At 41.2% G+C, this 16,392-nt stretch overlaps 1 protein-coding gene across 2 annotated transcripts; it reads left to right on the forward strand.

Annotated features, from left to right (window-relative positions):
- Positions 1-1,121: 1,121 nt before the first annotated feature.
- Positions 1,122-14,827, forward strand: CNDP2 (carnosine dipeptidase 2). Of its 2 annotated transcripts, XM_027883912.1 has the most exons (12): positions 1,122-1,379; positions 1,651-1,743; positions 2,697-2,840; positions 5,337-5,499; positions 7,048-7,136; positions 8,063-8,263; positions 8,786-8,870; positions 9,431-9,591; positions 12,095-12,259; positions 12,789-12,930; positions 13,540-13,687; positions 14,117-14,700. In XM_027883912.1, the coding sequence occupies exons 2-12, from the start codon at positions 1,684-1,686 to the stop codon at positions 14,184-14,186; spliced, it is 1,428 nt and encodes a 475-aa protein (XP_027739713.1). In that variant the 5' UTR covers positions 1,122-1,379; positions 1,651-1,683; the 3' UTR covers positions 14,187-14,700. The 2 variants fall into 2 exon arrangements, with proteins under 2 accessions (XP_027739713.1, XP_027739712.1); XM_027883911.1 differs by lacking the exon at positions 1,122-1,379 and having other exon boundaries at positions 1,549-1,743; positions 14,117-14,827.
- Positions 14,828-16,392: the final 1,565 nt, after the last annotated feature.

Raw genomic sequence — 16,392 nt, forward strand, 5'->3', positions numbered from 1 at the left:
GAGCTCCAGTTGAATCCTACCTGAGCTCTACCTGCATGTGAGGATGGTGGTTTCATTAGAGAAGCCCAGCCTCTGTGAGAAGCATTCCTTTAACTTGGCTATGTCCATATAGTCTTCGTGAAGGTGTTTAGTTTTTAACTTTCTTGGCTACTGAAGAGAAAGCTTGACTTGTCTGGTGGTTTAGGGTTGTTCTAATTGGTGTTTAAAAGTCATTATCCAAATTTAAACTTGATGGATGCTTTTTTTTTTAAATAGAAACTCTCTCTGATGAGGGAAAGGATTTTTGTATGTCAAACACCAGTATTTGTGTAAGTACAACCCTCCTTGAAAGAAAATGTGTGCATCTTAAATTTGAGGTGTTGCTTGTATTGCAGTATGGTGTATAGGAAACCTGCAGCTTGAAAGTATTAGTTTCAGCTGTGCAGAGTAGTCAGCTGTTCAAGAAATCCTAAGACAAGCAGTCAGATGCTTTAACAACTCTCATACTTGTCTTGTGACTACTGTGTAGAAGTAGAAGGAAGGCTTAAAGGGTCTAGCATAAAGCTGACTCAACAACATACTGAGTCACAGTGGCTGGTGCTGCTGAAAACGCTTGTTCAGTGTATTACACGGGTACTGGAGTTTTTCTCCTAGTCCGGGCGCTTGGATTTCAGAGATATATTTCAGGCAACCTCCTTCTCTGGGGATATTCAAAAGCCTCCTGGACACAATCCTGAGTAATGTGCTATGGGGGAACCTGCTGGAGCAGGGAGCTTAGACCAGATGACCTCCAGTGGTCCCTTACAACCTCACCCGTTCTGTGATTTGTAAAGCTCATTATTTTCCTGTCTTAAGGGAGATGCTGTATCTTTAGTCCTAACTCGAAATCTAAGTTTAAACTTGTTGGTTTTGTTGCTTGAGTGGACAGTATATCTTTTCAGTATTGATTTCAGACTGGGAAGGAAGATAGAAAACTGAGAAGGGGAGAGGTCTTGGGTTTTCTCATGTGAAGTTCAGCTGAAACTAAAATAAAAGAAGGAAGTGGTAGCACTGAAGTACTCAGTGACCACTTGCTCATGGCCTTCTGGGGCTGGCTTCTGTTCCCATGGCTTCACTCTGACATTTCTTGGGAAGTCCGAGTGGCAGGTTGGGACTTTAAAGCAGAAGAAAGCACTGTTCTTAAGCTGCCTGCTTTTAACCTCCCTTGTAGAGCATTAAGTGTGGTGCTTTCTTGCACCTAGCTCCTAGCATTCAAGCCTGTGGCACACTATTAATTGAACTCATAATGAAATCTTCTCTTTGAAGTTGCACTTCACTTGAATAACATTTTGCCTGTAATTTTGCAGTAAAATGAAACATATGATTCCATTGAAGTATCTCTACAGACAGATATACTATGTTGGATATACTGTACTATATACAGAGTCTCTATATAAGCTTGCTCAGTTTAACTTGGAAAGTTATTTTGAAGGAGAGGCAGGAAAAAATGGTGTTGAAATTTAAAAGTGCTTTTGTCACTGTGTGATTTCAGGAAAGGGAGGAGCCTCAAGTTTTGTATTAGCACAGCTTTGTGTGTGGCATTAGCAGTTGAAAGGTGAAAGTCTTGTGTGGCTGCTATAATTACTGACTGTTGCTTCTTAAACCTGTGAATGCTGAATTATTTTTCTGTCACAGGACCTTTAGTAACACCATTCTAGTCAGAAAATGTCCACTCTGGATACCCTCTTTAAATACATTGATGAACACCAGGACCTCTATGTTCAGGTAAGTTTTCTTTGAGTTTGGTCTTGCAGCATGGGCAGCTATGGGATATTAAAAGTTAGGTGGTCAGCTTCAAGCTTGTTGTTGCACCTGTGTAATATACCCAATAAGAGAGAGTAATGTCAAATAATTGGAGAGAGGGGAGAGCAAACAGCAGGTGTAACTGATTTGAGTCAAACTAGAAAACTGTTCTTTAAGTTTAGGCATAGGTTCTGTTTAGGTTCTAAATCTCCATGTTAGATTTATTAAGAAATGATCTATTACTGTGTACTGCAAACAGTGACTTACTTAGAGGGAAGAGAAGTTTAATACTGGCTCCTGAATGCAGAGCTAGGTTTATAGTCTCTTCCCTTTTGAGATGTGAGATAAAAGTTCTAAATGAGGCTGGAATAAACCTTTCTTGTATGAAACCATTTATGTGGGGTACAGAGGGAGAGGTTACCCTCTCTGAAGAAGTTTGACTTGCTATTTAGTTGCAGATTGTATTGCAGTGCTGTTTACCTGTGAAGGAATCAGTGGTACAGCACTGTGAACTCGGGCAAGAACTGTGCCAAGTGTTCAGCTTGATTTCTGCCAGTTGCTCTTGCTGATCTCACACGGGGAGAAAAAGCTCAAGTGGCCTTTCTGAGAGGCCTGAAAGACATCGGCTGGTTTTGGATACTTAAAGAAGAGCAACCAAAAAAAGCGCAGTATGCACAAGCTGTTGTACTCTTAAGCTCACCTTATATATCTGTAGACTTTCTGTTGCACTGCAGGGGCAGCTGTAGGAGAGAGAGGTTTAAGAGAGCTTTTGAGTGCAATATTAGTGATTAGAGTACTTCTTTGAGCAGAGGAGAGAGCTGGTTTGTCTCAATTAAAGCTTGACTTAAAAGAGTGTTTGTTGAATAACAAGGTGTTGTATCTGTATAGTGCCTGTTACGTGTAGTAAAACCTGTAGCTCTTCCATGTTTCTGTAGCGCCTGGCTGAGTGGGTGGCCATCCAGAGCGTGTCAGCATGGCCAGAGAAGAGGGGTGAAATCAAGCGCATGATGGAGGTCGCTGCGAGGGATATTGAGCGGCTGGGAGGCACAACCCAACTTATGGATATTGGGAAACAAAAGGTATGTGAGCATCTCCATGTCAGCTTAGTGGAAAAAGTCTTCTTAGAAGACAAAATGTTTGCACAAGATGGTGCTGGTTTCTCATGTTCCCAGTAAGAAAGGCACTTAGACTCCATAAAGTATAATTTAAAATCCTGTTTATTAGAGTTACTGCTATAAAGAAAGAGGGTACTATAGGTACTCATATGTCCCTGCAGCATCTAGCAGGCATCCAACCGGCATGCAACATGCTGTTTAGATCCCACTCAGGGGAATGTGATACCATTCCATTTATTCAAGCTGTTTGATTCCACTGCCAGACAAAAGGGAATATTCACATGAGAACTTCTTGAGGCACTTGTAGATAAAGTCAAGGACATGCAGGCGGTGTAATCACCAGTGCCAAGCGGGAACGGCCTTCAGGTTACAGTCAAGTGGCTCAGTTTATCCTGCAGTCCAGGGATATGCACAGCGCAATACAGGCAGGAAGGCAAAACTGTGCACAGCATAGCCCAGCACAGGCTTTGGTATACTCAGACTAACTATGTGGCTTGCTAATTTCTCGATGTCTGGTCACCACACAAGGGTCTTGTGGGTAGTGGCCTAAAAAGTCAGAACCTGCTGGGGTGTGGCATCTTTCCTACCACACAGTCTGAGCTTTCCGTTAAAAACCTTTCTTTATAGTGAATTTGGGATCTAGATCAGTTAAGCATTTTGTATTAACTTTTGGACTGTATTAAATACTTTCTTGACTGAAGAGAACACCTGCAAACAAAAGCTTTAGGCATTTTTAACAACAGGCTGGTATTGATCCTTAGACCCATAGAGTGTAAAGATGCTGACTGAGGTTTCAGTAAGTCTTCCGGAAGACCTTTGGACTCTTTTAAAGTGTTACATTTTTCATGGGATTGCATTGTTCCCTTACCAGATACAAAAGTATCATTAAAAGAATGAGTTCCCTTCTTGGTTTTAGTTATCCAGACTGCTTTCTACCTTAGAAATGTATGTGTTTATGAGAATTATAAGAATAATCTTGTCCTCAGGAACCATTCAGTTGATGTACTGCTCCTTTGAAGTGCCTAGTCACTATATGCCAGAGAATAAGACCCATACCAAAATTATTAGATGAGCATTTGGATAGTGGCATAAAAAATCCTGTTGTACTGGAATGTTTGCTAGTTTTAGAAGGTTATCATTACTATTAGTGGCAAAGAATGCTGAGTGAAATGTGCATATATTGGGACCTTCTGAGCAGTTCTTGCCTTTGCCAACTGGATCACGCTTGTTTGTAGCACTACAGGTCCCAGGAAGGAAACAGCTGACTTCATGTGCCCTCTTGGGAGAGAATCTGTAGGATAATTCTGGCTCTGCTTCTACAAACAGCCTAAAATCCCATCAAACATGTTTCAATTAATTCAGAGACAAAGTTGTTCCTTTCATCAAATGTGTTTCAATTAATTCAGAGGCAAAGTTGTTCCTTTCATCACTAGCTTTTTGGTAGCTTATTTTAGAGTTTTATGCATAAGATTTTTATTTAGAAAACTTTAATGCAGCTGCAAAAGTGAACTTCAGTGTCTGGTTTTATATTAAGTATAGACAGAGCTAGTCAGTGTATTAGGTACATTCCTGCTACATCTATGAAGGACAATATAAAGCAACTGGTGAACTTACCTGATCAAACTTACTGCTACACTGCAGTTTGTTCTGTGTACTGATTACTGTAGATTCTTGCAGTTGTTCTTCAGTCATGTAGAGCTGCAGCTGGCCAAGGACCATGTAATAACCTGTTGATAAAAAAATGGAGTTTGGAGCCCTTATGAGCAAAAAGCGAAAGCTGATCTTGATCTGCTGAACAGTGTGTAGGAGTATGTGTTCATGGAAAGGGAAATACATGCTGACTGAGAATAGCATGTGATAATTGCTTATGGGATATTCCAAAGGACTAAGCCAAGTTCAACTCTTGAACTCTTGAACTGAGTTCATCAGCACTACTCTGCCCTTAGCTTAACAGTGCAGGCTCGTATGGGGAAATGCAGCTGTTTTGCTGATCTTACTTGGGTGTAGGCACATGTTACACTCAGAGATACCACTGTCAGGAAATTTTTGTCTAGGGAGCTATACTGTAGACAGGATGAAAGTGCAGCGATAAGCAACACGGAATGCAATGTTGAATGGAGTTTATCGCTTATGCTGAGGTCAGCATTAGGCATGGCAGTTTGGTGTGCAGTCAGCTTGCTCTGCTAAAACCTGATGTAGGATTGGTAGTTTAAAGCTTACAGTTCTGAGTACCTTGGAACATTCTGACTGTTACTGGGATTTGTTGGAAAGCTAACTGGCATGATACCTTCTCTGGCACCCTGCTTCTGGCAATCAGTTTAAGTAGCTTAGGGGTTTTTTTAGCTGTCTGTCCCCTTAATGTCATAACCTCCACAGTATTAAAATAATTCATTTATCTGATAAAAACATGCTCCTCTGACATTCCACATTTGAATAAAACTTCTTCTCTCCTATTTCTAGCTGCCTGATGGATCAGAGATCCCTCTACCACCAATTGTTCTGGGAACACTTGGCACAGATCCACGCAAAAAGACTGTGTGTGTATATGGTCACCTGGATGTTCAGCCAGCAGTACTAGAGGATGGCTGGGATAGTGAGCCCTTCACACTGGTAGAAAGAGATGGTAAGAGCAATGGATTTCTTAGTGAATACTTCTGTGGTATTCCTCTATTGTTCCAAAGTTGTGCCACTGATTGAAAGGAAGGAGAGTAAGAACAGCTATGAGTGCTTATTTGACACTGTTGAGATAAAACTATGCAGGAGGGGAAGTGGTAAAAAAGTAGAACTGCAAAATCTCAGCTGGTCTCAGGACTTGTTTCCTTTTCTGATTGTCTAGAATTTACTTGCATGTTATCTTCCTTGTAGCTACAGCACGGTTTTAACTGCTACTTTCCTTGGTAACAGTTTGTTGCCAGAAAGCGTTTTAGAACTATATTCTTGTGCTGTTCACAACTTGCAGCCTGTAAGGTCGTGTCAGACTACAGGGATTTTGAACCATTAACTGGGAAAAAATACTCAACACAGCTTTTTTATGCCTGGAGACAGGAGTGGCACAGCAGTCTCCCTGGGTTGCCATGCGTTTGCAAACTGTGCTACCATGAGTACTGTAGAAGCTGTGTTTGCAGAGCTGGTGCACAGACAAGTGTCCCTCTCCCCTTAATGGGGATGAAGAAATGGTACAGTAACTCCTGTTGAAACAACATGGCGAGTAGCCAAGAAGACTAAAACCCTTCTATTGAAAGCTGTTGCTACCAACAGCCTCTTCCTTGCTCCACTTTCTCAATGTTAGTGTCAAAGGTCATATGGATGGAAGGACATTAACCACTTGTGTTGCATAAGTGTTAATGATTGCCAGAAAAAGGACTATCTGTGGTAACTAGTATTTCTACTTGGGCCCTTGGTCATAGGCAGCAGAGTCCAAGTTACTGAGTTGGATTATCTCATCTGATAGCAAGATAGATTTGCCTTGGGCTGTGGCTTGTCTCTGTGCAGTCTGACAGTGCAAGAGGCATTTTCGCCAATGGCTCTTTACCTTGCAAGCTGTCCATCCTGTTCTGTCACTGTGGTTACACCTGGTGCTTAGGGGTTGTAGCCACAGCTCTGAGTTGCAGTCATATCTGCCTCTGTGATCCCATGTGCTATGTTTTCTGGGAATTCCCTGTAGCCTGTAAAACTTGTCTTTGACTAAAGCCCTTTCTAGGGAGATCCACTCTTACCTGGAGAATCCAGCGAACTGGTTTGTCACCAGCTACTGAATTCTTACTTTTGAAACAAAGACTTATTGAATTGTAGCTAATACTGGATAGGTTTCTGTTAAAAGGAGGGAGCTTGTTTCTATACATTTACTACTGTGTTTGTAGAAAATTACATTATTGTGAATGATAAGGCAGTTACATCTTTTCTTATATTCAATTCCTGTCCGGGGAAAAGCTGGGAGGAAGAGGTAGGATAGCTCTGTAAGTGGGAGAACTATTGCAGTCCTGTACGTATCCCAGTTGCAAGAGTATATGAAGCAGGATGCAAAATTGCTACTTCAGAAGAATCAGAAATAAAAGGTTATATAAGCAGGGCTAAAAAGATTATCCAAAAAGGTATTTCCTCCTGTAGGCAAGAGGTGAAGATTCATCGTAATTTTTTTTTCCACCCCAGTTAATTTGTATCGTTTCTGCAGGAAAGTTGTATGGAAGAGGATCAACAGATGACAAAGGTCCAGTGCTTGCCTGGCTGAATGCCTTGGAGGCTTATCAACAAACTAACCAGGTCTGTGCCCAAAGCATATTCTGCATTTTTACATACAAGTGATTCTAGCAATAAATGTTATCCGAACCACAGATCCTCGCGAGGGAAGCCTGCTTATTCAGCTGATCAGAGGAATGATGCAATAGTCCTGTAAATTCACTTATGTTCTAGTAGGGTGGAGTTGACTTGCTGACAAGTTGGTTTGTTAGATGCTTGGTTTTCACTTCAAACAATTTTCCTTAAATGAAATGTGTAGGAAGGAAAATACTTATGCAACCATGTGGAGCATGATGAATAATCAAATGGGATCACTATCATGTAAGGATGTCAAATGAGTTCGACCTTTATCAAAACTTATCATCACTGCCACTGAGCTCTAAGATGTTAACTCAGTAACACTGACCTGCGAGCTTTGCTGTGTCTGTTCAAGAAAATGTGCAGTTGGAAATAGCTCAGGGTGTCTGCTTTATCTTGCCAGTCAAGTTCCTATTCCTTGTGAGAAGAATGACCAGTTCTCAATTCCTGTTTATGTATGTAGAATATGGTAGTCTGGATAGACAGGGTAACTCTGATGCTCCTACAGTAGCATGCAATTTCTGTGGTTTAATATTAGTTTTCCTTGCATGGTGACTTATCTTTGGGAATAGATTTCTGCTGTGTTGCCACAGTTAAGGGACTTGGGAAAAGTTGTTCTAGAGCTCAGTTAAAACTTTTTGAAGAGTTTGAATTGCATTGAATGAAGGGTGGTATAATTGTGTAAAAGGTGTAAGTGCAGTCCAAACTTCATAACAGTTTGTGCATAATTAACAAATTCCACTGTCATGGAACTAATTTCCCCATGTCTATTTTTTTTTTTTTTTGCTTTGAGCATGACAAGTGAACATTACTGGTTGCTGAAGTAGTACAGCATTTTCATACTTAGTCTGTTCTTGTTTTTCATTTCAAAGGACTTTCCAGTAAATATAAAATTCTGCCTAGAGGGTATGGAAGAATCAGGATCTGAAGGCCTTGATGAACTGATTTTTGCTCAGCGAGAGACTTTCTTCAAAGATGTGGATTATGTGTGCATTTCTGACAACTACTGGCTAGGCAAGAAGAAGCCTTGTATCACTTATGGCTTGAGGGGCATCTGCTACTACTTCATAGAGGTAAGTACTGAGATACACTACAAAACCAGTGTTATTAAACTGAATTTTCTACTGGAGAAGAGTGGTAGCTCAAACTTTTTCATGCCAAAAGCTTTTCTTCAGAGAAGGTGAGACTGACTACTTAAGTAGAATGGTTTCTCCTAATTGAATAATTTTATTTTATTACCCTATATGATCCTTGTGTGGTAGGGATAGCTTTCAGATGTATGAAGCAAGAGAAGCCAGCAACCTTATCTAGGGGATTGTTTTCAGAGTGTAGGTATCTTCATCCAGATAGATCCTGGAGTGCAGGAAGAGATATCACCACTCAAATCCCCAAGGTTGGGACAGTCAGTGCTAGGGGCATGTACTTCACAGAGCAATATAAAGCAGATCTGTTTTAATGTACTACAGCTGAGTGGTCTGGTTTCAAAACTAGATGCATTCTCAAAATACATGGAAGAAGTTAGAGTAAATGTCTTCGGTGTATTTGACAGTATCTTCATGCTAAAATTAACTTGAATCCTAATTCACTTCAATCAGGTGGAATGCTGTGACAAAGACCTTCACTCTGGTGTTTATGGTGGTTCAGTACATGAGGCCATGACAGATCTCATTGCTTTAATGGGTAAGAAAAAGCAGGTTTCACTGAATGCATTTAAAATGGAGATAAGAACCATTAAAGCATGAGTGAGTTTGCAGTGGGGAGGTTGGTAAGGGCTGCTTACCCTAGCAAAGCAATGGCCAATGAAATGGAGCTTGCCAGGTATGCAAGGCTAATGCCTTAGATACAGAAATATGGGGAAGGTTTTGCCAAGAGGTTGTCTATGAACTCTAGCTTCCTCTACAATGTTGCTGCAAATTGGCATGTTAATTAAATCAACTGCCTTCTCAAACTCTGCTATGGATGTGATATTGAACTCTTTTGGACTCCTGTCTTCAGCCTGCCAAATGTAGCAATAGAATTAAATATGGTAGCATGCAAGTGCATATTTTGGATAGCTGCAAATTCTGGAAGTGCCTTCCATGCTCAGTGGTGCATGCTCTGAGAGATAGAGGTCTGAATTTCATTACATTTATGGAGTTTTCAGAAAGCCAAGACCTCTGTTTCCCAAGGAAAGTGTTCCCAGCAATGACACCTTGCATATTCTAGTTTGAATACTGACACTAGGTATTTCTTGTTTACAGGTTGTCTTGTAGACAAGAAAGGGAAAATCCTCATCCCAGGTGTTAATGAAGCAGTGGCACCTGTTACTGATGAGGAGCTGGCATTATATGAGAAGATTGATTTTGACCTGACAGAATATGCAAAAGATGTGGGAGCAACAAAACTGCTGCATGATACAAAGGTGTGCTGCACTCCTTCCTCCCTACCCTGCTTAGGTCAAGGTGTTTATGTTAGTTTGATCTTCTGTGGATACATTTGTACTTACCAAGTAATTTAGTAGGCAGAGGTTCATCTGATGTCTTTAAAATGGTGAGAATGCCTTTAAGATAGTTTTGCCTACTGTATGGTTGACTGCATACTTAACACTTTGCTGAGGAACTGCTAGTGTTAGGTTGTTTGAAAATTTAGTCTAGGTTATCTCGTGTTCAAGGCAAGCAGTCTAGGTAACTTTAAATTTCCTCCTTAGTCTTTTTATAAGTAGCATTTCAAACTTTTACAGAACTTTCTTTATCTAGTGCTGTTCTCTTAATGCTGGATAAGAATGTTAGCAATTTTTCAGAGGTCAGATAGCACACGTACACAAAACATCTGATTTCCTATATCTGTAGGAAGTTCAATGTGTTATCAGAAATAAAGTAATTGCTTACAGATGATTGCTGATTAGATGAAAAAAAACAACTTCAAATCTAGTTGTGATGAATTTAAGGCTGACATACTGAACATCCTTCTAGACTGGCAAGCAAAGACTGTTTCATAGCCACGAACTAGGCAGCTGCCCAAATCTTTGAATAGGCTCAAGTTCAATAAACTCATGTCTGAAGTTAAATCTTCATCCTGGGAGCTCTCCAAATGAGTGCTTTTAACAGCATTGAATCTTGCAAGGTACAGGTATTACATACTAATTTTAAAACCCTAGATGTAAATACATCTCCGATCATAAAAAGCAGACACAGATGTTGTAAAAGGCAAGTTTACATGTGCAGGTCTGTATTCTGTCCTAGTACTGTCAGGAGGAGGCTTCAAACTCAACTGAAATAGGTATAAGTAACTATTTATATCCTCAACCTTGTCTTTACATGCTTGGGTTTATATCAGCTGGGGGCACACAGACTTCCTTGTTTAACCTTGTCCTATAAAGTAGTGGATGAATTATAGCTTATATATAGGGAGGAGCTGGCAAGATGCTCTTTGTGATAATGAACTGAGGCTGTTCAGTCATGGCTAAACTGAAATCCTAGCTAAGGGAGTTCTAAGCTGCGGGCAAGAAGGGTTTTAAGGCCAAAGGAGAGGTATGGGAGAGAGGTGAGAAACTTCCAGATGAGAAACAATGTGCTTGAGAGATTTGAACTTGAGAGAAGAAGAGGGGCAGGTTGTACCTGGAACAAACTGTTCACATAAAGGCCACCAAATTTCTAAGGCTCCTGAATTTCTGCAGCCAGGTTGAATCTTGAGACACTGTAGTGTGTCTGTACAGGACAATTCAACAGTTGGATTCAGGGTTCAGTGTACTCAACAGCTGTGTCCAAGTGTGGTGGTTTTAATCTAGGCCTTCCCTGGTTACCAGTTTGTAACCAAGGAAGGGGCAGTGTTCCCAGTATTCCATACGATTTTTACGTAAATCGTGGTATAAATAAGAGGGGAGGAGTGGCCTTCCTTCTTCTTCTCTTCCGCCGGAGTTCGGGAACAGTGGGTCCCTGCGTTGGTCTCGCTTATCTAAGGCTGAGGCCTGCAACATCCACTGACCTGCCACGTGGAAGCTTGGAGAGTGCTGGCAGTGTCTGCCAAGCCTGCTTTCTAACGGACGTGGTGAGATTTGTTTTACTAGTTATTTTACTAGTTCTCGAGTTTGATTGCACATATCTATTCAGTGTCCCTTTTTGTTTCCTTTTGTCCCTTTTTACCCCTTTCCCTATCCCTTCGGGGGGTGTTTGGATTCCCATTTGCTGTGTACATAGCATCTTAACTGTAATATACATAAAATATATTTTTTATATAACTAGCTTGGTTTTCGGGTTCTTCAATTTGCATAGTTTTTTTTCCTTTGCCCTGGGGGAAGTAGAAAGGGGAGAAGAGAGGGGCTACTACTGAGGGGTTGGGCATTTGGCAGGGAGCCAAGTCCGAACCATCACACCAAGGCAACAGGGAAGAAATGCAGGAAGTGTACCTGGAAGGCATTAATGGTGTTGAGTCAGCCTGGAGACCAGGCATTTTAATACAACTGATGATATAAAGAAAAGCACACTTTATGCCTCAGTCTGAGCAGTGATAAGGCTTTTAGAAAACATGTGAACTTCAGCACGTGTGTCTTGGTGCTGAAGGCACCTGCCTGTCTAGAGGCAGTGGGGACTAGACCTTCCTATACACTCCCTACACACTGGTTGAGCACCTTATGAAATGATGCTTGTGTCCTTGGTCAGAAGCAGACTGATCATGTCCTGTAAGTTCCACAGAACTAGGAGAAAGGCAAACTAGAGCTATTGAATCTACTAAGGTGCTGAGAACCCAGCTGCTGTATCAAAATGTATGCTTACTGGGAGTAACAGCTTCTGAGTGGTCTTCAATGAGCTGCATTTCTCCATGGGAGAAAGCGCTGTTTTGTGCAAATTCTTTATTAGATTGAAGAAATCAATACTTCAGGGAATGCTGTCAAACTTCATGTAACCTTGCATCTTTCTCTTCTGCAGAGAGATATCCTTATGCATAGGTGGAGATACCCTTCATTGTCTCTCCATGGAATTGAAGGAGCCTTCTCAGCCTCTGGAGCCAAGACTGTGGTTCCTCGGAAAGTGATTGGCAAGTTCTCAATCAGGCTTGTGCCAAACATGACTCCTGAAGAAGTCACAAAGCATGTACGTTGACGTGGATTGCTGGTATCAAAACAACTGTCTCTAAACTCCTCCTGTCCTCCATGCCTGGGGAGAGAATTTTTCTGTTTTCTAAAGCAGTTCTGTTCATTTACTTTGCTACTGTCTTCCCCGTTCTGCACCTCAACACAAGATAATTGAGGGAATCATTATGTGGTGCTGCACTGGACTGTTGTGGTCTGACTACCCAATTGCTCTAAACTCAAAAAAAGGGCTTAGGAGTAAATGCTAGTGTAATTGTAGGGCACTTGGATTGCCAGAAATGCATATTCAAAAGTGTAAGTATTTGAAATATTGGGTAAGTGTTCTAGACTATACTGTTAATTTGCCCTAAGGAGATATTCTGACTTCAGAATGGAGAATCATAGGAATAATAAAATAAAAGTAATAGGAAAAGTATTGCTGGGCTATTGTAGTGACCTGCAAGTCCCTAAGATGCTTCTAGAATATGGACTTTATAGTAGTGTTCCTACAAATGCTAACATTAGATAAGATTGTTCAATCTTTCTTACAGGTTAAAGACTACTTGAACCAAAAGTTTGCAGAGCTGCAGAGTCCCAACAAATTCAAAGTGTACTTAGGCCATGGTGGAAAACCCTGGGTGTCAGACTTCAACCATCCCCACTACATGGCTGGTAGGAGGGCCATGAAGACAGGTGAGTGGGTTTTTCACTTTGCACTGGTTAAGATTAAAAAGCTCTTGTTCCACCACCTCAAGAAACACTGAAGAGGTCATGTTTGCTGAATATTTACTATTCTGCACTTATCTAATAACTTTGGCTCACTAAATAATGAAGCTGGTCATATGCAGTCCTTAAACTGAAGTTTGAGGTACAGGAAGAAAAGAAACTGGATATCCAATTCATTCATGACTGTTCTGGAACAAGTCTATTGGTGTGGTGTTGCTTTTGCTTATGAGACTGTTAGTTCAGATCACCTACTTTGCCAAATTCCTTGAAGCTTAGCCATTCTAGCACCCATCTTAGTTGGTTTTGATAGGGCAGCTAGAGCAAATCTAACTTGTGCTGAAGTACAGGCAGGCTTTCAGATGAAGTGCTGGTGTTTAACTGTTTGAACTGAATGCTGAAGGTGACAATACCCCAGTGCTACATCTGCTGAGGGAAGCTCCATGGTTCTGAGACCTTTGCAGTCTGGCTGATCTGGCCAGCACCTGGTGCAGATGTGATTGGTACTTGGTGGCTTAAGTAAGGATTTGTTAGAAAAACAAATATAACTCCAAACTGACTGGAATATCACTTTTCTAGTTTTTGGAGTTGAACCAGACCTGACAAGGGAAGGAGGAAGCATTCCTGTTACCCTTACTTTTCAAGAAGCAACAGGCAAGAATGTCATGCTGCTTCCTGTTGGAGCTGCAGACGATGGTGCCCACTCTCAAAATGAGAAGCTAAATAGGTAAGAGTATTTATCCCTGTGCTGGGGTGAGTTTACTGTGGGCATGTATTATGAAAAACACTAAGAATTGAACTCTTGCTTTTCTTTAATTCTCTGGAAGGCAAAGTGCTGTTACTCCCTAGCAGAAAATGAGTGATTGGGTAATTAGTCTGCAGCGGGATCTTGATCTCTTTACTGCCTCTGGCTTTATACACTTGAAAACAGAAGGAAGTTTTGTACTTTGGTCTCTAAGCTTGGCTACCAGGAGTGGTGTTTCTGTCTTGCCAAGGCAGATGTAGGAAGCTTGGGAGTAGTGCTTGTTGCCTGCAGCAGCAATGCCTGTAGTGTTTGTCATGTGCATAGGACTGATGTGTGGGCTTTGCGAAAACCACATCTGCTAGAAATACAGCTCAACTAAGACAAAGCTAATGGAAGCTGTCTTCTTTCCAGGTACAACTACATCCAGGGGGTGAAGATGCTTGGCGCATATCTCTATGAAGTTTCCCAACTGAAGGACTAAATTAGACACCTGACCTTCTGGTTTATGGATCTGAAGGGTGGATTTTCTTACAAAATGTCATCAATCACCAAACTTACATGGATCCCATTTTCCACGAACACTCCTCCACCACTGCTTTGGTGGGCAAGAGGGAAGCGTGCATTTCCATTTGATGAAGAACATGTATACCAAAAATACTTCTTTAAATGCTTACTTTAAATTACAAGACTATTCCTTATCTGGTCAGCAGTCCTGAACTGCATCTGGGTCTCCTCTGAATCACTTCAATTTGCTGTATTCATCTACTTTTCCTGTAAAGCAAGAGGAATGGTTTGTTCTCGACAGTTTAAGCAGCCACAGCAGTTGCAGAACTGCCAACCAAATTTAGGGTTCTTATTCCTGGGTATGTCCTGGAAGTAAGTAGTCAGTGACAGATAATGGGGCTAACTGGAATGTGTTCAAACTGTGTTGAGACATCTGTCTTTGCCAACTGAGTGATTTGGAAGAGCACTTTGTCTCTTGCAGTTTGTCTCCTCCTGCCTTCAGGTTTCAATTTACAGTGAATCAGGGTATAACAAATTTCACTGTGGTAACAACTACTGGCCGTTTTTGTAAAGCTGCCTTCATACTACCAAAAAAGAATAATAAATAGTCATGCTATAGTTTGGCTCTTGGTCTCTAAAGATTGAATAATGACTTGGGAGGGGAAAGCAACTTGGAAGGGACACTTCTATGACTATAGAGGCAGATGAACAATATGGCTGCACAGACCTGGGAATATCCTGGGAATCCAAGTATTTATTCCTAGGCTCTGGCTCTATTTACAGCTTGTTGACTTGAAGCAGATGTTGCAAAATCCTGTTCTCCTGAGAGAAAGCAAGCTCAAAATGTTTAATTTTGGTTTTGTAAGCCAGATCATCACACTGTAGCACAGCTGATGATACTGCAAGGGAATGAGTGAGATTTGTGATCTCTCCCTGCTTATGCCTACTTGTTGCAACTACTGACTGATGTACAACTTCAAGCTGCCTTCTGGGTACAATAAACTCCAACACCTTTGTCAAAAAACCAAACCCTCTTAAATGTGTGTTAATTGATTGAGATCACTAACTAGATTGGGATAAATGAACTAGATTGGGATCACTGTTTCTGAATTACCTGACCAGCACTAGCAACCTAAACTAGGTAAGTATTTCAAGTGAAGATGCTTTGCTCTGAGAGCACGGTGCAGTTTGTATCCTGACATGGGTGAACAGCATGTGATGCTTTCCTCCCTTGAGGGGCAGAAGGCAGGAGAGTCTTCTCTATCTGGTTTTCACTGTTGCTTGATCTGGAGACTTAGTAGTGTTGGGGTAGGGAGCCTTCTGGTCTCCTTGAAGTTTCTAAAGCATCTCTGTCATTTTTTGTTCTTTTTAGTTTGCCATTGGAGTTAATGGCTGGACATATCTGGTACCATTAAACTCTGCACTTGCAGCTGGGGTACAGTCAGGCCCATGTCATACACCTGCATCAGTACTTGTGACACCGAGCACCTGCACAACAGTGGTAGTTGGCTGCAAAGTTCTCACCTGACAATGGAATTACTCTGCTAAAACATGCAGGATGCACACAGGACAAGACTGGCATACCAACATATTGGAAGGTCATCTGTATGGTGAGATCAGGGTAACTAGTCCTAGTGTCAATGCATCTTCCTTGGTTCCTGAATGGACACCTTAGACTTCTCTAAATGGAGCAGCTGTTACATAAAAACATGATTATGTTGCTTGTTTTCTATTTACCAACCTGAAAAGCATCAAAACTTGAGAAAATCTGGATCCTGGACTGAGGTATTACTTGTTTCTCATGATGTAAAGAATAAGCTATTTGGGCAGGAGGAAAGCTGTTAGTGTTTATGGATTACGTTCTGTACTATGGTCAGAAAGTATATTTAGTAGTCCTATTGCATTTATAACAAACTTTTTGAGGATCATTTAATTGGCTGAAGCTGTACACTGAAGATACTGCATCAGATCCTACACTTCCTGAGTACAGAGCACGGCAGAGTTGTGAAGGAGGGCCAAAACAGAAGAAAGAGTGTTAAGGAGTCTGTAGAAAAGGCTGAGAAACAGATACTGTTGAATGTAAAGCAGAAATATTTTGGCAGGGGGTAAGTACCAGAATGCTGCGAAAAGGAGGTTAAAATGGTACTTTGGCCTGAGCAAAATGCAGGGGTCTATTTAACCAC

The sequence above is a fragment of the Empidonax traillii genome, unplaced genomic scaffold (genome assembly GCF_003031625.1).
Source record: "Empidonax traillii isolate 1590-97213 ecotype Southwest subspecies unplaced genomic scaffold, ASM303162v1 scaffold136:size1122602, whole genome shotgun sequence".
NCBI classification, from domain to species: Eukaryota; Metazoa; Chordata; class Aves; order Passeriformes; family Tyrannidae; genus Empidonax; species Empidonax traillii.